Source organism: Ptychodera flava, chromosome 10, assembly GCF_041260155.1.
Source record: "Ptychodera flava strain L36383 chromosome 10, AS_Pfla_20210202, whole genome shotgun sequence".
NCBI classification, from domain to species: domain Eukaryota; kingdom Metazoa; phylum Hemichordata; class Enteropneusta; family Ptychoderidae; genus Ptychodera; species Ptychodera flava.
Window position 1 is genome coordinate 34104056 of NC_091937.1, and position 23157 is coordinate 34127212.

At 36.6% G+C, this 23157-nt stretch overlaps 2 protein-coding genes across 8 annotated transcripts in view; one reads left to right on the forward strand and one right to left on the reverse strand.

The window, feature by feature from the left end:
- Positions 1 to 52: 52 nt before the first annotated feature.
- LOC139142595 (meiosis-specific protein MEI4-like) lies at positions 53 to 3535 on the reverse strand. The gene is made up of 4 exons (XM_070712587.1): positions 3347 to 3535; positions 2504 to 2749; positions 1563 to 1975; positions 53 to 1206 (listed from the first exon to the last, which is right to left on the reverse strand). The coding sequence occupies exons 1-4, from the start codon at positions 3360 to 3362 to the stop codon at positions 823 to 825; spliced, it is 1059 nt and encodes a 352-aa protein (XP_070568688.1). The 5' UTR covers positions 3363 to 3535; the 3' UTR covers positions 53 to 822.
- The window catches only part of LOC139142593 (intermembrane lipid transfer protein VPS13A-like), a 125675-nt gene continuing 106047 nt past the window's right edge, over positions 3530 to 23157 (forward strand). For 6 of the 7 annotated variants that reach the window (XM_070712577.1, XM_070712581.1, XM_070712584.1 and 3 more), the window contains exon 1: positions 3530 to 3666. The gene's annotated coding sequence lies outside the window, so the exon portion shown is untranslated. Of the gene's footprint in view, positions 3667 to 10410; positions 10446 to 23157 lie in introns of all 7 variants that reach the window. The other variant, XM_070712578.1, reaches the window with a different exon arrangement.

A 23157-nucleotide genomic window follows, 5' to 3' on the forward strand; every position in this document is an offset into this window, starting at 1 on the left:
CTAGCAAACAACTGTTCACGTAAATGGCATTGAATTTAAACCCAGAACATATGAAAATGAAAATGAAAATTTTATTTCACAAGATGGTTCAACCATTACCATGAATATTACAATCAAATCGTTGAGAGACCCTGTATTTTGTATAAAAAAAGAAATGTTAGACAGACTGTACAGTGCAATCACATTTTTGTCTAGCCAGAAAGAAATAAAAAATACCTATAAAAAGATCCATTGCTGTGTTTGATTATTCAATATTTTGTTTCATGATTCTTGATTTTTATAAAATTTCACTACAACTTCTGTCTAAAGTAGGCTGGAAGATCCGTAGCTCCAGGCAGGGATATCTCTCTAGTGTCCTCATAATATGGATATTTCAGTCTAGGTTTCAAGGCAATCATGTAATGTATTTGTTGTGACCTAGAACTGATCAAAGAAAAGGAAATGTACGATGGATTGTCTGTTAATTTTAAGCATGGAATGAATATTCTATTGTAACATCTGCAACCTCTGCAGAAAGTCTAGAACAAAATTTACTGCTGACAGAACATATAAAATTTTGGATGTAAATTCTTGTACACGCAAGTATACTGGTTTGACTTCAACTTGAGTGAAGCAAACCCAACCATTTCATTCACTGCAAGTGCAAATTGCTGTCCAGACAAAGATTTGCAATATTCTAGACTTCAAAGGGAGAGAAGTTGAATATGAAATGACCACAAAGTGAGAGCCAACAGGGACTGCTGTTTGCGTTTTCTTTCCCTCTAGAGGGCGCTGTGCATGAAATTTCATCCAACTGGCGTCATCTTTGGTTTGTCATGTATTTCAGTGATGCAAAGTCAATTGAAGGTTGTCTAAAATGGCAGTAACTTTCCAAACACAGTGAGCAAACAATGGGAAAATGTCAGATATGTGCGACAGGGAGTCTTCCAACTCCCTACCTAAATCCAAAAGTGGAGTTTCTGGCCAGCATTTGAGCTTCTCTGGTGTTGTTGCAACGTCAGCAAGTACTTTTTCCAGGATGAAAAACAAATAGTGGGAGTTCTCAAAATGAAATGGATCCCAATCTGAATGCTCTTCGTGAAATGACCTCAGTTCATTGGAGCACTCTGTGACCTTTGACACAACTAATTTCAAGATAGACGGTTGTAACTGTGCATGCTCAGAAAGCTTGATAACCATTTTGCTGAGATCCTCAAGATAACCTGCCTGTACAGAAAAATAAATTATCATTAGACTTAACTCTATTAAGAACATTGCACTTTTCTAGTTGTATTTTGGTTCAGGATAATTTTTCCATGATATCTAAGCTGTAATTAGATTCAGGGGGTTACTACATCGTGTAAATGCATTCAAGGTAGTTTGCACCTCAAAATCGACAGACTTATCTTTTGCTCAAACTTTCTTCAAGCAAACTTTCAATCAGTCTCTTCCAAAATCAAGAATGAAAATCAAGGGTTACCATGCAAATTTTGGCATCAGCTTTAACAAATACACTAAGATACATCTGTTATAGCACTCTAACAAGAAAGTTTTTACACCAAGAGTGTATGAATATAACTTACTTGATTGATCCTTCCACAATGGTAAATGAAATCCAGTATATCTTGAACAAACTCAACCACTTTCTGATGAATCTCGTGATGAAATTTCTCAACAATCCTGCTTTCCAGCAGAGCGGTGATATTATCAACAGCAAATTCCATCTTGGGGATGGAGATCTGTCCTGAGAGGTCTTGCAGACAGCTCCTGATAGTTTCAATGCAGTGTAACACACTGTCTCTTGTCGTCAAGGCAACATCACAACTGTCCAGTATGGGTAAGTCCTTCACTTTGTGTTGTAAAGCCAGGACACTGTGGAGGAATTTCGTGTGAACGTGGAGTGTATCAAGCTTGGATTTCCCACTCGTCTCAGAAGATGATGGTGGGGTGGGAAAGACGGCTGCTTGGAATTGCAGATCATTTTGGCTTGCTGAATCTGTAATTTCAGTAAACGAGACCTCATTTTCATAAATTCCATTGTTCCCTGAATTTTCATGCCAAGAGTCACTGCTTGACTTTGTCTGGCCTGATACATAGAATCTGATGGGTGAAAGCTTCATTAATGTTGTCATTATGCAAATATTTCACACCTTTATCAGGTTACCTCAGACCCTGAAGAGGGGGAGCTACTTGCATTGCTTGCCAATATGTACACATGACACCCATTTGGGTGGTTTTTCAGTGATTTGGTCCAAAATGGGCACATTAAACATTTCAGGGTAACCAGCTTCTAAAATTGGGTATGATTTCATCCACCAAAATTTCGTTGAAGTCTAACATATAGTTTTCCTTCAGCCAAATTTTAGTTTTTCCATAAATGCTTTCAGCAAATCATTGCTTGGCTAGCGACAACACATTTGTAATACGCTTTTTAAATTATGGCTGATTTTAAGAATTATTTTATAAAAGTATGTCTAAAGTAAAGAAATCATGCATATACAGCACATTAATTAATCAGCTTTACCTGCACCAGTTGGTTCTCTATCAACTTCTGATAATTTGCATCTCACAAGCTCCTGTCTGCTCTGAAGTAGTTCTCTCTCAAGGGTCTGGGCTCTGTCTTTCCAGCTTTCATCTCGTTGTTTTATTTGTTCTGCCAGATGCTGTGCGTACTGCTCGCCTGTCATATCCTGGGGTTTGCCTCTGATCACAGCCAATGCAGCGGCAAGTTTCAATTTACAGAGCAATGCTCGGTCACCTTCGTCTATATCTGTGATGAAAAAATGAAATCTCTTTTGGCCATCTTTTTAAAGGAGATATTTTTATACGTGTCAAAATGGTGTTCCCTCACAGCAATGGTTGTCAGTAGCGACCAGGTTACTCCTGCCAACCTACATTTAACTTAAAGCCTACATGCACAATGAGCGTTAACTGAAGGATATTTATTATCAATGTATGATGTGGGCTATTGATTTAGGACGGAGAGTCAAGCTACTGTATTTTGATTAACTTTTTTTTTTTTGCTTGATCATGTTGATGGGTATTGCAGGTACTGTAGGTTGAATGTGAGTTGGAAAGTCATGGTGCAGTCAAAAATAAATGTTATCAGACAATGAACTCGGATGGGATGATCAAGTAAGAGGCGCTCTAAACGGTTCTGTGCATGCGAACTCGGATCCCGAGTTGCTGGTTGATCGTAGGGTCCCGTTCACGATGAATGACAGTGGACAAAATGCCAACAGGCAGCACAATCTGCGGGACATCTACGATCTCGCGCAGTACAGTGCAGTGTATCGACTCGACTCAAGAAGCTTTGAAATCAAAGACTTATCAATGGAAAATCCTAGATTATGGTGTAAACATTTACCTTGAATCGCCGACATATCTGTTTATGGCTTGTGTTGTTATATTCAAACTTGCCCGCTGTCTGCTGTCAGAAATCACAAGACGACATCGCATGGATACAGCGCCGCCTTGCGCCGATATGAACTATCGTTGCCTCTTCAGAGGGCGCCGTCTATGACCTTTGGCTTTCCAGACGGGGAGGTAAGAACTATCGCGGCGGTTTAGCCGATCTCGCATATTACGAGATTGACTTCACAAGCCTATATGGCGGTCTGTGTAAATGTATGATTTCCGCCGAATTTTCTGTCTTGCGCGCATTTGGTAGATCGGGAGGTCATCGAGGTAAGCAAAATGTTTCTGTTGTGAGAACTTTTCGTGTTTAACTTCTGAGACAGCGAACTCAGCAGCTGTGTGCTCATTTAAATACATATCAGCCGTAGAAAGTAGGAGGAGGGGCTCAGATCATTCTTTGCCGGCCACGGGTTTCGCTAATCGATGAACGCTGTCAAATGGACTGGCCTCCCAAGGATAAATTACTGCGTAATTTTTGTATGATTTCACAAAAGGTGTAGCTCTTGCAGTCGACGACGAGCATCGAGTTGCCTCTAAAATATTTCTTCTTGGTATGGAGACGTGTTTCAAGCCAAGCAGAATCCATTCAGATTAAAAGCAAACACTTTTTTTCTTCGTGTACCTGGAACATTCAGAAGCACAAGGGCCTCAAGTGTGTACATACGTGCATAAATACACTGGACTATCTCAAAGCGCGTAGGTGCGAAGCGATCAGCTGACAGCAGCTATAATACATGGTTCTCTTCAGAAGTAGTCCCTTCCTACCTCCAGTCTGTCACAGGCTTCCGGACAGTGAGATGCTCTCGCGTTTCCATTATTGATAAAATATCCGACGGTGATGGTATCATTTTAATTTTATTGTAGCCTTATAATTTGACACGCGACTCTGTTTATCAACATTGTTATTATGTCCCCGATGATAATTTACGATTTCCATTAATGTCTACGGAATACTTGTACCATATGAGTTGGAATTTTCGAATTTTTATGTGAGCGTGCAAAAAGTTTGACTTTCACTCTAGTTTACTCAAGTAGACACTAAAATGATGTTACCCATTTTCAAATTAAAAGCCTTTGAGCGCCAAAGTCAATTTTTGTCATCCTTTATAAATTATACCTCGTCCTCAGTCAATTTTTGTCAGAGTTTTGCCAAAATTGTGATAAAAAACTGAGGCCAGTGAAATTTTGTGTTCATTTGGTCCAGAATTATCACAAATATTACAGAAAAGTTCATAAAAATTGGTAAAATGTTGGACTAAAATTTTGATGGGAACAAATACGGCACTCAAAGGGTTAAATATGTAAGCCTCTGAATTGCCCTTCTTCTTTAGTTAAGGTCATGTTTATCTGTGGGTGGATTTAATAAAACTACTACCTTCTACATGTTCTACCAGTTTCCTCATCATTATTCTTGATTCGACAATCATGAATACAGTAATTTGTGTGCTTTGTTTTTTCTGGCACAGTTATATGCAATGAACTTATTGTTGTGGTTGAATACAAGTTCAAGGTTTGAAGGGGCCAGTGAGATTCAACTCTATAGTCTTATAATGTGTTGTACTGTGGAATATCAATCAGATTGTATATTTGTTATCTGGAATTATATTTATGTGCGAAGTTTTTTAGATTCAGAGTACAGACATGACTTATAAATGACAGTATATACATGTTCTCATAGTTTGTGCATTTATTTTAGAGGCAAAAATACCATTATTTAGTAATACTTGGTTAATATTTAGTAATACTGGGTTAAAAGTTTCTCTTGTTGCAGTTGTCATTTTTTATTGACATTGTCAATACTGCGTTCCTTGACCCTTTGACCGCAATGGTTAGCCCAAACCCTTTGTTTTCAAGAGTGAGTATGGACCAGCTTATCGGTATGTGCTTTGAAAAATTCAACATATGCAACATTGTCAAATTGTTGGTTTTTCTCTCTGTGTGAAATTTTACAAAGCCATTCTTGCATAACAGGAAAGTTGTAGCAATGTAATAGAGTGTAGTGGTAACCAGTATGAAAAGTGAAATCTATTACATCTCGTTTGTATTTCTTGACAGCGATATTTACCAGAGAGATGAAATGTCACCAGTGCATAATTATTCCATTCAAATTTATCATGCATGTCAATATGTTCTGCTGGTAACCTTGTTATTGAAAATTCGAACCTTCAACTCATGCTCAAATATGTTTTTTGCTGACCAAATATGGTGAAAATGTGCAGGTGCCTATAAAAAAGATACATCGCTAGCCATCTTGCTTATTGCTAATGACGGACAAAAATAAAACATGAATTGCAAAATGGGATTTATTCAAAATTGTATTCACAGTTATGCCCACATTTTTGTCCGTTGCATACTGCAAATTATTAATACCTCTAAAATGTTCTGTTTTTAGGAACTACAGCTACTTTTAAAAGTTTAATATTCTATTCAACCTCCAATGTTACACATGGTTTCTACTCTTCCTCCAAGAACAATAGAATATTCCATGTCTTGGGGTTGGTTCCAGCTTGATGTATGATAGCTAAATAATAATCCATATCTTCTGCCACTGCCAGTTTGTAAATAATGCTATAATTAAATTTTATTGCGATGGTGGCAATCTCTCTTTATGCTTCCAAATAAATTAAAAAAAGGATTTTACTACCATACAACTTTTACTGTTTCACTTGCATTGAGCTCCAATGATAAAAAGTCCATGACAAAAGCAAGCTACTACCAGTGGTTTTTATCAAACTAACTTTTAAAATTTTATGATGATTATTATTGATAATTATAACAATATTATAAATTTGGGTGTTTTTTAATCGTTAAATATTGACTATCTTCAATGTGAATCCGCTGGCAAAGGAGCTTGAACCTTTACCGAATAAATTTACTGCTACATGCTACATGTTTTGCTGATACAGCACACAAGGCAGCATATTGATATAATAAACACCCATAACCATATATAGAATACTGAAGTGTTTTCCACTGCCTGGAAAATCAGAGGGTAGCTAATTTACATCAAATGAGTAATTTGCATATTCTTTTTATGGGAATGTATTTTTTTTGTGTGTGTATGGTAATTAAAGTATAAATAGATTGCTGAGAAATGGAGGGATGGCCCACCTCTAAAGCCCTTGTGGAGAACCCAGGTTCTGTATTTGCCATCAAGAAGGGTTAAATGAAGATTTCATTGCATGAGTCCCCTCAACATGTGTGAATGTAGTGAATCCAGTTTCAAAGCTTTTTGTGTCACCGGCAACCAAACTCTACTTACATGCCCTAAGGCCATAAAAGTGCCACTCAAGGTTAAAGTAGTACTTGAATATTAAGGTAGATGGGTTTATCTTTCTATAGGAGTGCTTTGATGGCCCAAAGAAGTGCTTGGGGTGATTTGAGTACTGATACAGATCCAGTTGAGAGAATCAGGAAGAGATTAGACGGGCCTTGACATGGAAGGGGCCAAGAAATTCTGTGGCTGGTTGGTCATCTCCATATAACTTAGTGCTCCCATGTTGCAACACTTACCTGTACATAACAATACCATCAAAATTGAATCACTAACTTTCAATAGCAATTGTATAGGCTAGGAAACGCCTTGATGACTTGTCATTGTCCTGTGTTGTCCTCAGCGAAGGGTTCAGATTATTAATGCTGTCGTCCAATTAGCTACCCTAGATACCAGCTGACTCAGTGGCTTGTCATACGTACATGTATGTATAATATTTTGGTACATGTATACTTTGGCAAGAGGCCAGCTTTATGGTGTCTACATATAAGAAATGTAACACGACAAAGAACCATATATAATTAGTTGTCGCAGATTTGTTTATCTTTTTAAAGGAGCCAGGGTAGCCTGTAGGATGTACAAAACATAAAGATTCTCATTGGCTTGACTTGGAAGAAGATTTCAGAGCGTGGCCACTGTAGGAATAAGAGGGTCGTTGTCACCTATTCACATGCAGTGTTCAAGCACACCAAATTATCTTTAATATTGACAGCCGCATTGACTCAAGACTCAAAGCAAAACAATCAGTTTATCCCAATGTATTTCAATGCAAACAACGTATTCTTGTACACCAGCAATCCCTTGGTACTAATGTTGAACATAATAATGCTTGTTACAGACTTTCTTTTGCAATACAATATAAGGTATAACTAACTGTTGATGATGTACATGTCACAATATCTACAGTTGGTACATTACTGTGAATGTACATTGGACTTTCTTGCTTCTTCGTGTGTCAAGCTGTGAAAATAAACTTGTGTGTTTTAAGTCATATGGTTATGTGATACAGCCCCTTCATAACAAATATATATTGGTATTTAGCAGATTTTACATTGTCACTGCCAATATCAAACGCTTACAGGTCACACTGCATGTACCTTGAGTTTCAATACAACTATACTAACCATCAAGGACTTGGATGTGCCATTAACTACAAGTTGTCGTTGATGCAGAACAAAAATTTTAACAGATATAATATACATATGATGTCACATTCAAATCTCAAGAAATTTCGTAAATTGACTTAAACAGTTCTGACAACACTCCATGGAAACAGAGAACTCATAACTGATGATACCATTACTAGTTGCGTAGATCTGCTGCATGCATGAATCTCAAGGAGTAACGGGATTAAGATATTATGAAGAATGATTTTTTGAGAGAAGCTGCAGTGTCCATGGTAAAGCCAGTCAATTACTTCATAATACTGTGTGTCACTGACATCTGACGTCACCGTGTATCATGACAATTTAACAGCGGTGGATTTTCTGCAGAATAATCTCTGGTCATTGGATTGAAAGTAATCTTTGTCTTGTGTACGCTATGATGTCACAGGCTAAATGCATAATTTAGTGGAACACTACTGGCTTGCAATGGAGAAGTGAATAATTGAATATTTCAAATTTGGTCAGTTTGTCCTTTTTTGACCCTTGAGTCATGAAAGACTGTCATTGTAGAAAGATAAGGGGCATGTTTTCACTCATAAGAAAAGCCTTGTTTAAATATGAACAGAACAATTTTTTCCTGTTGGGCGACATTTAACATTTCTGTTGATTTTAAGCGTGGGCATAGAGAGTGGCGGTTTCAGTAATAAGATATTGAAATTTGCTCAGTGTTTGTAATAGACTGCCTGCCTCAGTGATCGATTGTGCAGAAATTTGACATGCCATTTTCAGACCTGTTGATGGCATTTTTGATGCATTTTAATACACTGTAATACCCGAGGAAAGAGAATCCATACCAGGCCACTGCCTCGGTTATGATTCCTTCCGTCAATACCTTTATGTCAGAGATAATTGATTTAAAGATAATGCCGTGCACAGGGTACCCACTTTGAATCAAGGCCTGAAGTCAAAAGCTGCTTTGATAGTGAGTATGTGCGTCAGTGGTTTAACTAAATTTACCCGAGGGTGTGTTGGATGTGTGTATGCTAGTTCTCTGTTTTTGAATTGCATTTGGCAACTTATAGAATGGATATCTGGAGGGTATCACAGTCAATTCTATGGGTTATATAACCTGTGTATTGCCTTGTACCATTGACTTCAACTGTGCAGGAATTTGATATTTGTTTTGCCTTCCCGATTTCTGAATCTGTCAACATCAGTGTTTTATTTAAATCTTTTCTCTCAATGTTCACAGTAGACACACACTGCAAAACAAAACCCCTTTTCACAATTACATCATGGATGTCAACTAGCCGGAGTTTTCCTGTTTTTCATGATAATAATATCTGTCATACGGTTTCATACCAGCCTTGTGCAGAAGTAGTTATTCTATAATGTATTCATGTGGAGTTTGTGTGTGTGTGTTTATGTGTGTGTGTGTGTGTGCGTGCGTGCGTGCGTGTGTCTGTCTGCATGTGTGTGCGCATGCACTTGTGGCGTATAAATCTGCAAAGTTTGTACTGTAATCTTAAGTCTTATTAGAGTAAACATTGGTGGCTGATGATGAACACAAAAGCCACTGTGGATGACTTTCTCAAATATTAACAATTTAAGGGGTCTTCCGTTGAATATAATTTTCAAGTACTGTATCTGTGGATATTTGTGCATCTGTAACACTGACAAAAAGTAAACATGTACGTGATTGCAAAGTCATATTATTGTATAAAACAAGACCCATCACAGCCCAAGGATGTCCATGTGATATTTTGCACCTGGCTGTTGTCTCTCTGTGGCAAATATTGATGTATTTTTCACCAGAAATTTGGATTTTTTGGAAACGACAAATTCCTTGATATTTGAGTTAATAGACCCAAAACCAAGAACTGTGAGATTTGGATTTGTATTCTGACAGTTTTGCCTGTCATTTCCAACATGCATGGTGGTCTGATGGTGGTGAGCACTGTACTTCAGTTCTGCAGTTGCTAAGTTTGCAGTGTCAAGCAGTGCCAATCATGTACCAATCATGTACAGACAGCAATGCAAGGTGAATGCAGGTACATGGGAAACACTGGTATTATCTTGATAGCTAGGGATATTATTAGATGAACAATGCAGAAACACATGAAATGTCTGTATTAAAGGCCATTCAAAAATTTTTCCGTAATGTTTATGTAGTAATTCTCCGAAGTCACAAATTGACCTTTGGTTTAAACTAGGTAATGAAGCTGACAGGAAGTTTAATATTTACATGTAATATTGCACAATTATTTTGAATTATGCACTTTTGAAAGGATGCATAATGGTTTAGCATTTGTGATTAGTCACAGGATTGAAGCTACCCGACTCTAGAGCTTTCTAATGACATGGGAGTCGATTACTGTCACTGACAATGGCTATCATGTGATTGACATTCTGTACAAATATAACTGGGCGATTCAGTGTTCAGTACACATTTCATGAGCCTCACAACTCTGAGAAGCCTTGACCCCTCTGCCACAGAATGGGTTTGTCCAGTCGTTGACCTGGGATTGCTGGTCATAAACTGTTGGTACATTCTCAGAAATAATATAATCACCGTCATAAAGGTGTCACATGTCTTGAGCATGTTGTATATCACTGTTTTTCCATTCTAAACAGGCGTATGGTTGTCAAAGATTGGAAGCTAGCTACAGGTCAGTGCTCCTGCAATTATTATACTGTCTTTAAGAATATCCTTTTTCTGTAGTCCATACTTTTACGATTCACTGAAAACAACGTGCACCCTCACTCATGTTTATTTATTTTTCCTAAATACTTTCGCATGTCCTGAATTTTTCGTAAAGACCAAAGGGTGTAAATCTCCTATATTGGACAATGGTGCTGTATATATTTGCACCCTGAGTGTGCAAACCCATATATCACTGTAGACAGTGTTATTGGTTTTTTTCCCTCCAAAAAGGTGGTTTTCACAGAGTGTGTGAAGTCGCCATAAATTCTGTATATCATATCAGTCCACAAAATCGTTCAGCCATAAATCAAAACCTTTCTGTGAAACTAGACAGAATTGTGATAAAAAGATATTTCATATCTATGTTGGTGTCAGTATGCATATTTGATGCCTTTGCAGAATTTGATTTTTATCTTCCTGCCGTCATATATTTGATGCCTGAATTCTTGGTCAATTTGTCAAATTGTAATAGTTGTATTGTTACTGTTTTGTGTAGTGAGTCTGTGATATATGTGTGCTGCTAAAGCTCTATTTTTTCCAAGCTTCGGGGAATACTTGGTGCATCTCAGAAGAGAGCTGTATATTCATTATGAAAACAATGGTGGTTTTCTTTCAAAATATAGGGGGCCCTGACAGCGTTTGGAAGCAACTGGACCCCCTAGGATTATAGTCAATTGTAGAATTGAGAGTGTGAGTCCAGTTGTATTCAGTCTTGCCAAATACATGATCTTATACTAATAATAGAAGAGTCAGTAGCAGGATAGTAGCAGCAGTATTTCACTGCCTGAACAATGAATGTTGGTGATCAGGAATTCATATGTTTACTGTCTATGTTATTTGCATAAATTATGCAGTCTGTGCTCTCTTAATCCATAGAGCAATCAGGTAAATACATTGTATTGTACTTTGAGAAACTACTGAACATACATGAGAACAAAGCCCATTGGAGGCTAATCCTAACTGTAAACAGCTGATTCATGTGTTTAATAGAGTCTAGGCATATTATTTGATGCGAAGGCTTTGGATTTTGTGACAGATGTTGATCGCTCTTCAACCACCTGTTGATCTCAAGCCTTGCCTTCCATATCACATGATGGAGGGACTGTGCTTCCATGTTCCACCTTCACCACCCAGTTTTAAATCCTAAAAAGTCATAGTCCTCAGTCCATGTTTCTTGTATGAGTTCTTATCTACATTTGACAATTTACTTATCACTATTATTCTTTCTGATAAGAAAGAATTAAAATCACAGATCGTCGTGCCATTTTGATTCAAACACGGTCCCTCTACAAAGTTCCTTAATTTTTGAAACATTTCATGGATTCTATACCTCCTACCTCTGTGCTAGTTCAAAGGAAGAAAATGACATTTTTTTATTTTTCAAAAAAAAAGTGAGAACGTCATTAATTCCAAAAGCTTCAAAATGAGTCCAGACAAGCAGTAGACTGGAAAAGCATTGTAAAAATTTGAGAATTCAAATATCTGCCCTGAGAACCATTCTACAGCAAATAGAACATGACTATACTAAATTTTCATGTGAAAGGTACAGCTGTTTATCAGCTTTACCTGTCGACAAATTGATTAAGTTGATTAACTTTTGATGCAATACATGTACATACGACCATGGACATACCACAAGATCAGACAAACACTGTGTTTCCTTGACAAATGTTAAGTCTTTTAGTTTTAATTATTTAAGGTGTGTGCTATCTTTAACAGAAAAGATGGACGTTTGGTCCATTGTATTTAGAGAACCGTTGAACGGGAACCCTATTCATGCCAGGTTAACTGTGTCACTGTAAGGTCAACTTGGGTCGAACAATATGTGCTTTGACAGACTCAAAGCTCCTCTGACTTGATTGCCAAGGCATACATATAATTATGGTGATTTTCACAGAACTGACAAGGCAGTAGTGGTAGAGCATGCATATCACAGTCATGTGTTGTGTCATGTTAGTCTTCGTAATTACCTAATTGCACTTGACCGGAAAAAGGTCAAAGGGAGGCATTGTTGAACAGAGGTCAGGGTACCAGACTTACTTTTAGGGATGGCAAAGTCCAGATCTGGTTAATCCAGAGAGTCAGACTCACAATCAGAGAATGTTGAGTTGGAGATTTTAGCATTATGGCATAGTGTTGTGATCTTGAACGAGTCACTTTACACCTCATTGCCGTATTGGGCAATGAGTACCTCACACTAGAGCTATTGGTGTCGGATTATTGAATGAAAAAATCTTTGATAAAAATTGAAATTACACTGTGACCATTACTGTTTATAAAGTGGTTACCTTCACAAAATTTCATTGTTAGATGTTGTTAATTTTTTATTTTGACCATTAATATTACCTTCAGTAGTGTGTGTGTGTTTACTTGGCTTGAACAACCTTGCCTTGACCTTCATTATTGATCATTTAATCTTGATAAAGTCTGTAGACCTGCTGATCAGAGGCAGTTGTCATGGTTGCCAAGTTAACGCAGCATATGTTATTCATTTGACTCTCATCAGCTTGGCTCAAGTGAGTAGAATCAGACATGGCTTCTACATAGTGAGATGTACCGCCATGTAAGTGATTGTGAAATCACCTGTTGTCATCTTGATGCTCTCTGCATCTGAGCACCTGACACACTCGTTATTCAGTTGAAGAGTGCCTGCCACTTTGTGACGGCAATCTGTCCGGGAATCCTATTTTCTATTGTGAAGACCAAATAATACATTATATCATTATTCACCAGGTGCTTTCATTGAAATTTCATAATAATGAGAATCTTTTTTTTCTAAAAATTATGTATACTATAGGTCATGTCAAACATCATTTCAAAGACACAATATAGATAAGTATAAAAATCAAGTGCTTTACTTGTGTCGTACACATTATTTAAGCAATCTCATTTCACTTTCCAGTTCCAAAAATAACAGCCTTCTCAGCATTTTACAATTTGTAATATTAAGATAAGTGGCTAAAAAAATGCAAATGAGCTATATATTGAAATCTTAGTGCTGACTTTGAAAAAAAAAAGCATGTTCCATTCAGCATGTCAAAGAGGTTTCACAGAACAAAACCGGTATACGACCTTTTGACGTTGTTACCATGGAAATGGTTTGCTAGCCTGAGCTGTCATTCGTTTGTGTTGGTTCCCACTGGGTGTCAGCTAGGTGATCTGTTGTGATTAATTTGCATACAAATATCCCAGTGACAAATCACAGAAACAGTTGATGTTAGTCACGTATTTAAGCAGCTTGAAGGCAAAAAGAAATAGTCAAACTGGTCAGATGGTACATTTTTTTTTTCTGTGTAAAATATGACAGCTGATCAGCTTGATTGTCTACTCGCTCATGAAAGTTTGCTTTAAACAATTTTATTGTACAGGGCTGATTCAGGGAAATTTCTAAAAAATTGCTGAATCAAGAAATTCAGCAATGTTGCAAGTTAGGGAACATACTAAAGCTGATGGTCTGTATTTTTCAGATTTGATTGGTATTTGCACAAAGATATAGGGTGTGAATATCTATGTACGAAGTGTCTAGTTACTCAGTATTGAATGTACGGTAGACGTCACGTTCTGTTATCAATTTTGCCATATCAAGCACATTGGGCAAGACAAACACTTATATCGGGGATTCAGAAGTGAAGGTTCCTTATGCTGACTGACACATCAAAGCAAAGCTGCTCAGATAATACTGGTATGTTGTATATCTGCTATGGAGGCTAAACACAGTACTTGTCATAATGTTGCGTTTGAAGATACATCATGATCTATTAAGGGAAGATTGTGATTCCATGTTACTGCAGAAATTAGTGCCTAATGTATAATTTTCATGGACTGTGATCACTGCCCACGTAAGAGCCAGTGCCAATCCAGATCAGTAAAAACTGTTCTTAATCCAATCAACAAAGACACATTTTGATGAGATTTGATATAATTCTGCAGTGAAATCTTTATCATACCTAAAAAGCTTGCTTCAAGGAAGTCTGTAGCAGTTGCAGTGAAATTGAATTTTTATTCCCATGTCAGCTGTATGGCCTCTTCATGTGCAAGGACAAGCGTTTCAATTGTATACATTCATGATTACCATCAATGCTTGTTAAAAACGCACTTGACCTATGTACCAGTAGAATACAGGTAAAAGGTTATGAGGTCGTAACCTCCCTCATGAAGTGACAAGACGCATCAATTTCAAATTCAAGAACAGAAATTTTGCCCCTTCAGTCAAACTTTGAGATTGAGGTTTGGAATGATGAAAAATCTGGTAAGTTGTTTCCCAGTGACCTTCTCAGCCTCACTTTCAATACCTCCCATTGACGATGGTGTTGCCATGGCAACTTTTGGCAGGTTGCTGATAATCCCGTCTTGGCTCATTCGCATCACCCGGACAATATTATACGAAAATTGTTAACAGTCCTAAAATATGGACAGCTTCAAAATTTATTTAATTTCCTTTTTCTTAGAAAAAGAAAGGAATGGTCTTATTGAGGACTAGTGACAGAAATTTTGAAATTTGAAAGTTATAATCTTAATATATGACTTGGGTGAAACTGTACAATCATATTTATTGGACAATCTGTGAAATAATCAAATGTACACAAAAATGGATCAATTTCAGCTCTTTATTTTTTGTAATGCATAAACAATGGCATACATGTGATTTTTGGTGTTCAGCATTTAGCTTGTACATGAATGCTTAAATGCCCTGGGAAACTACAGGTACAGTATTTCCAAATCAATATAGGTCATCATGTTAGTACAGTTATAAAGGCTGCCTTTAGAAATTTGCTTTGTATTTGTAGCGCTAGAACTGAGAAGAAACAACTTTCTTGAAATGGTAGTGTGTATTGAAAAGTTGTCATCTAGATGTTGAACACTGTTATGGCAGAAATCTGAGAAAAAAACCTGATTTTGTATCCAACTCACCATGCAGGCCTCTGTCTTTCATTAAAGTTGCGATAGAGTTAGTTTGGCTACTTCTCTGCAGCCTGGCAAACGGTATAAGTGTGAAGGAGTTGCTGGAGCAGATTTCACATTATTTCAATGCAGTGTGTGTAACACTCAAGCCATTCTTGCTCACACGCTGAGACTGCAAGACAAGTAGAAAGGTTGATGGATGCTTGTATGAAATGTCACATCTGTCAAGTAGAACAAGAGACAAGGCCAGTGTTTGATCTGTGCCAGCCATGCTTCAATGATTACCTTCAGAAAAGAATTTCTTTTAAGCTCGTGTGTGCATTTGTGGAAATTTGTATGTACTAGGTTGGTATATATGTCATAGGTATAGGTATGTTTATAAATATATACCAATATTTATAAATACAGTATAAAGTAATGCACAGACCGTGTATATATGTATATATGTATATATAAAGTATACAGATGTCCTTGTGGAAAATTTCTATACATAAGAATCTTTTCACTTCTGTCTTAAGTTTGCAGGATGCATGAAACTTAAGTAACAGAGATATATATATATATATATATATATATATATATATATATATATATATATATATATATATATATATATATATATATAATATGCCTTCATAAGTCAATTTGAATTTCTATCACAAAGTGTTTCTCTCATTTAACATAAAAAACAGAAAACAACACTAATTCACATTAAAAATTGAGCATAGGACTTGGGTATGTACTGATACACCTATGTTCAGTTATATTTTCTGGTATAGGTAAACAAATATACAGGTAAATCTGCCCCCAAAAAAGACAAATAGCTAAGATCAGTATTTGCAGGAATTATAAAATCAAAATCCCAGCGGATAATAGAAATGTTGCTCAAATGGGTATGTACATTCTGCAATGTAACACATATCTGATACAATGAAAGAGTAAAAATCTGGCACGAGGAGATCAAAAGAAAATTTATAACAGTAAGAATCTTAGCTGATTGAAAACATAACAGCTGGCAGAATCATTGAACCATGCAGGGTAGACTGAACAAAAGTGCTGAAAACAAGATTTTTGAATCTTACATAATGGACATCCGTTTAATCCCATGAAATTAATCATCATTCTTCTCAGTCCTATTATGGAAATGCAGCTGCAATTAATAATTGAGGATATCCCACCGATCTGTCGCTGTCAAATTTCAATTAGAAGAAAAGATTAATTAGTTCTTGTGCTGTACAATATTCTTTTAAGTAGGTCAGGGTTGATTTCATGCAATTTCCGGATGCCTGACAAATGTATATCTGGTAAATGCTTACCTGTGTTTTGCTGAAGTTATTATCGACTGAAATTATTATCTGCTGAAATTATTATCTGCTATTACCCATTATGACAGTTCAAAGGTCAATGGAAGTCTTGTTATCATGAGCTCAGTGCAGTGTTAATTTTTTTCTGCAGTTTGTTTGACATCAATTGTAAGTGAAGTAGCTAACAGGCAAATTTGAAAACAGTGTTGTTTATCTCACATACCATTTTCAGGATCTTAAAATTTGAATATTCAAATTTAAAATTTAAACATTTGAATTAGATATTCTTAAAATTTTAAATATTCAATTTTTTAATTTTTTGTTCATGCTCCTTCGCTGTGTAATGCCATTTGTTCATGTTTATAGTTTATTTGCCTTGAGGCTTGTATCCATAGTTAGAAAGCTACAAGAAATGTTGGCCTCATCTATGTTGTGACGATAACAACAAAAATCCAGAGGTTTTCTGTTTGTTTATGTTTTTTACAACCCGTTCAGCCTTAACCCATTGAGTGCTGTAATTTTTTACCACCAAAATTTAGATGCAACATTTTCCCAATTTCTGTAATTTTTTTGATAATTTTGGACCAAATGGACATCACATTTCATTTGCTACAGTTTTTTCTCAAAATTTTGGCTAAAATCTAAAAAAGAATTTGGCTGGCATATATTTTATACAGGTGAAAAACATGGACTTTGGTGCTCAAAGGGTTAATTACCTGTGAACAGGTCAAAGTCATCATTGATAACAACAGGTTTGGGCTACACCATGGTGGTGAACAAGGTTTAATGAATAAAACTTGCTAAAGATAGCTGCAGTAGGACGCTGTGAATTCAAGATTCCCTTTAAAGAGACAGTGCCCGTCACTACATACTGGTAAGAATGCCGTGAGTCTTTCAAATCGGTATGATAAGCATTATGTCAAAGACTAATGTTGTGAGTGCCATCCAAAATTATCCTGTTTTGTTTACAGATCACCATAAAACCATGATTTTGGGCAAGCTACATGTTGTTCAAAATCAAATTTGTTGTAGCCTTTAACCAAAACACAGTAAATATAGGATAGTTTGTGATCAAATGAAGTATAAGATGAAGTGTTGTCTCGAGTGGGAATATTAACAACAAGCTGTTTGATTGGTTAAAGCAATGACTAATGTGCTACAATAGCTGTGATTGGTTGTCTTGCTCACATTGGGTGGTTTTGTACCAGCCACTGTGATTGATCAAGTAACTAAGTAACCAAGGACTGTAGTATGTCACAGCAGTAGTGATTGGCTGATTTGAGTAGAAATTATTCACCGTGGTATCAGCAGTAGCCAATGACTAGTGATGTACCAAGTCCCTGATGAGCTTTACTGCATTTCAACATTATCATAGGGCTATATTTCCATTTATCTGCCTGAAAAGGCAACCTCAAGCACTGATTCTACTATGAGGACAACGTGATCCAGTTTTCTTCAGATGTATCCAACAGAGATGATGAGCATATATCACTGATCTCACTCTCAGTAGTGCTGGTCTAGTCTGCAAAATCAGAATAAGTGCCCAAGGCAGGAATCAATCATAGGTGTCAGTATGATTTGTAGTTTACAATACTATTGCGTCACTGATGATATTAATAAGACAGAGGCAGAAAGATCAAAGGTCACCTTCCTGCAGTGTGTGGACAAAATAATCATTTTACCAGATCCCAAATAAAGATGCAATCTGACCATCTCCATCACATTGTGTAAACCATATGCACAGATGATGTAGCTCACTGTTGCTAGGATACCAAAATTACACTCACGTCTAGACTGCTTGAGAAGGAGACAGCGATTGATGCTTTTTGAAAGGTGCATCCACTTTGTCACACCTGGGGACAGGGATTCCTTCTGCTATACACAGGTAAATATTTTTTGTGTTACTGTTTTTTTCACCCTTCAAATTCAATAATCCAAGTATTCTCAATTTGTATTCCATTACTATAATGTGACACTGTTACCAAATACCTACTCATCCAAATATGGCATATCATGACAATCATTTTGCTGTTTTGTTCATAAACACTGAAGAACTGCCGCGGGATTTTAACCTGAAAAGGTAAAATTCTGTATTTTGCCTGTTCATCTAATGCTTCTCATCTCTAGTTTATTATTATCGCCATAGTTACGCAGACTGGACAATCAGCTGGGTTCATGTCTGTGTGTCGTTTCCACTCACAGTCTCACAGGTTTGTAAAATCATATTTCAAAATTGTAGAATTTTGTAATTGTATACTGCAAATATCTCATGCCGACTGCTGCAAATCCAGTATTCAGTTTGGTGAGCTGAGGTGGCCTGTCCGCTGTCTCATCTTTTATTTAATGAAACGGTGCACCAGGTGTTATGTGTCTGTTTAAAGTTAGATGTTGGGGAAAAAAACGTATTTCAGGCAGCTATTACATTGCTGATAGCTAAAGATTAAAAATTAATCCCCGCCTTGAAAAACATCACTGTCTCTTTTAATCTCCTGTTAGCAATATGTGCATGCAACTGAGCAAATGTCAGATTTTAATTGGAAGGGAAAAATTTAAGCATTTTATTCAATTATTTTGATGAGACTTTGAGTAATATTCAAAAACAGAGATTTTTCCGCTGACCTAATTTTATTGAATATCTTTACGATGCTGTTTGGTTGCAGGTGAGTCAGTTTGCCTGGATAATCTTCAAATTGTTAATCTTGTATTACAGTTTTATGTGCAAAAGACTTGTTTCCTTACCTGTCAGCTTAGTTGGTTGACCTTTCACCCCATAATATACACAGGAGTCAGTGAATAATACCGGGTATTTATAAGTAAAGCTGTGCGTTTCCCAAAAAATGTTCAACATTTTTCAGACATATATACAGTATCTGTCCGTGAATTTTACAAGCTAGCTGTTCATATTATAGTTACATGATTCGAAGATCATGTGAGACATGAGTGGTTTTGTCATCGTTTGATTATGTGCAAACTAACTTCCTCATCACATTTTATACATTAATGATATTTTTCAAATCTCAGACTGAGTCAAGGGGTCAAAGGTTCAAAGGTGACATATTGAAATTAAAGTATACCAATCTGATTGGAAGGTACAACAGAGAACAATAATGCCAGGGATCTTTTCATAATTTGATCATAAGACATGATATCCAGTGTTCATCAGCGAATCTTTATTTATATGTGAAAAAATATTAGCTGATGGTAGAAAATTTGAAATAATATTGCTCACTTGAGTTCATAATTCAGTGTGCCAAGTCATAGATATCATCAACTACATGCGTATGGCGTCACCCAAAGTGTACCATGTATGTCTGAGCAGAAATAAGTGGTCAATATTTATATCAGCTGTCAATGCATGAAAACTGCCTCATTGTACAGGTACAACATATCATTACAGAGTATCAGTCGTATTGTTTTGTGTAGGCATCCATTGATACAATGACTGACAGGTGTGAAATGACACTCAATGTCAAATACCTATCAAAATGTACTTGTAACTCAATTCTTATGTACAGTGCTGTTTAAACATTTAGTCAAGGGTCTGTTGGCATTGATAGAAGTTGCTGATTGCAGCTGTTGCATGAAAGTGTGTTTTGTGATTGTAGCAGCAGCAACTGAAATACCAAAGGATTAACCGCCCCATAATATACATGTACAGGGAATTGTGAAAAAATATTATTTTCTGAGACAATACTCCTTTGAGGAACAGGACTGTCTTATCCCAGTATTTCATGAATTTCAATTTCTATCCGAATATCAATTTGACTTTGGTAGACAAAGATAAAATGAAATGGCTGAAATGCAGGTAGTTCAAGCTGTCTCTAGTCTTTATTTTATACCAATATTATTTGTTTTATTGTTTTGTTGTTGTTTTGTTATTTTTTTTAAACCAATGTAGACAATACAAATGTTCACCTTACACACATACCGTAGTGGAGCCAAATTCAGAAAGAATGTTATTTGTTCACTGGAAATTTGATCTTTTGGAAAGTTTTGCCATGTGTAAATATTTGCTTGATTCAACATAACTACAATGGCATAGCAATAGTCTTCAAGGAACCCATTCTGTGTGTAGTATCCACTGTACTGGTAATATGCTTATTCAATTGCATGCAAGTATCCTGAGTGGAAAATGTTGCCTTTTTACTGCAGCTCTGTATGGATTCTCTATCTTTGCCACAATCCCTCTGTGTCGGACCGTGGAAAAACATCTCTGTAAACTGGATGTTTGTTAACGAAAATCCCACATCACTGAACTTGCTGTCTGCTGGGAATCATCACAGAGTTGCGATTCAAATGAATAAAGAATTCTAGAATTTGCAATCTATTTTTAGGCAGTCAGATGAACTTAGAGGAAGATATACATACATTCACCCTACAAGAGAGGTTTTTGAACTGATACACACTTCTGACAAGAAAAAAATCTAATGCATTGCTTGGTCTCCCAGTACATTCCCTTTCTGATGATGGCTTCTGGCTTATACTTTAACAGAGGCCTTGATGCCACATCTGAGAAGACCAGACTGCCTGTATTAGGTATATCTAGTAACAGGCATGAATCTGCGAATTAGGTTTTGCCTTCATGTCTGGGTCTGCAAATCGACAAATTGGATTGCGTCTGTGGCTCACTTATCAATCAATATTCCAACATGATAAATAGTGTCTTTAGTACTTCAAAGAACATCAAATGTATTGTGCTTTTTTGTTGCTCAATTGACAATGTTTCAAATTACCTTGTGTGGAAAGACAATCTCGTTGTCATGTCATATTGGTAATTACATATACCGGGTATATTATAAGGCTATGCCGTGAATCTTCAGGTGATGAAAATTTTGTCTCTAGAGAAAGTGGCAAAATCCACAGGTAGCACCGAGGTAATTTGATACAGTTAATTTTATATCACAAATTTCTAGCCTTCATTAAGGGCATAATATATCATTATGATAAATTACGGTAATGAACATTTGCATATTGATCATAATAATGATTGTACACTATCATATATGGGGCATATTTGAATATTTTCAGACCATGCTCCATTTATCTTCATTTTAGGTGAGAAGTTGAACACAAGATCATTTGCTGTGTTGACCCATACTGGCAAGTGTTCACACATATGTACGACATATGAAACTCTTCCGGTGTGTCTCAATAGGTTGCTGTCTGTTGATTAGATCATGGGCCTTGAAACAATAGCTCTACTACCGTATTACTAATAATTAGACAGTAATTCTAAAAGGATTTTGATTCCTGTTCTTTGATAATAGAATTTAGCTCAATGTTTTGGCAGACCATAGGGTCTTTGGGCAGACACTGATGTGTAAGATTCCTTGTACATCTCATTTCGATGTAAACAGTCAATATTTGGTCCCCAAATTATGAGTTAATTATGAAAATGCAGGAAAAGGAGTGGTTTCAAGGTGTAGTCCTCAAAAGCTGACTTTTCATAACTGTTGGAGTCCAGTGTTGAATGGATGAACCTTAATCTTTCTAATGGATACATGTACCTTTCTAAGGAGTTCACAAAAAGCAAGGTGCCCATCACTGCCTTGCACATCAGTGTACACTTTCTATGTTTAGAAGTTACAGAATGCATTTGCTCTCCCAATCCAGAAAACAAGACGTCAGATCTTCAGAACTTGCAATTCAATGAGCCCATCAAATGCACAACATTTATTCATGAAAACCAGGGGGAAAGTAAAGTTCAACCTACTTCATAATTTCGTTAAGTACAATTTCAAATCCTTGAAAAATATGCTTGTGATTTTATGTGTAGGCATATCCTTCAGAACCTGACTAAGTCATAAGTGACAGATTTCTTGCAAAATATGAACAACTGGACAAAAATTGTTTATTACACATCATACGCCACATAACTTACCGGGGTATTTAACTTAATTGTGATATTATATATTATTGCCTAAATACATGGGTTTATGTGCCCGAGAGCAGGTGACAATTTGCCCAGCGCCAGGAGGGCAAATTGTCTTCTGCTGCGAGGGCACATAAACCCATGTATTCAGGCAATAATATTTTTATTACATGCCTCTTCACAGTTATGCTACATGATATTTAGTTAGTAGACATGCAGGGCATATTCAAACAATATTTACCTTTATCGACCAGCATCGAACAAAGTTTTAATAACGAAAGTCAAAATAGCAGTGCGCGCATGGATATTTTACATCTAGCGTTAAAGCGCCTACTTTGACGTTGAAAACGTTGAAGAAGGGCTTCTCCGGACCGGGTAACCATGGAAACCGGTCAGTACATCATTCACTGGCCCGCTAACTCCCCGGATGTTCCTAAATAATCAATGCACTAATTTGCACTCACATAGGCATGTAACGAAACACAACCGTGTTATGCATGTGCATTGTCCAGGATCATGGTGCGTTTGATAGACAAGTACAACGTTATTTCCATGTCAACAAAATTTTCACTTTCAGAAACCATTCTACTCTCATTCCT

Coding starts and splice junctions, on each gene's coding strand:
- LOC139142595 (XM_070712587.1), bottom strand. Junction 1,976..2,503: donor TAGAGAACCAACTGGTGCAG/GTAAAGCTGATT, acceptor CTGAAATTACAG/ATTCAGCAAGCCAAAATGAT. Junction 1,207..1,562: donor ATTGTGGAAGGATCAATCAA/GTAAGTTATATT, acceptor TTTTCTGTACAG/GCAGGTTATCTTGAGGATCT.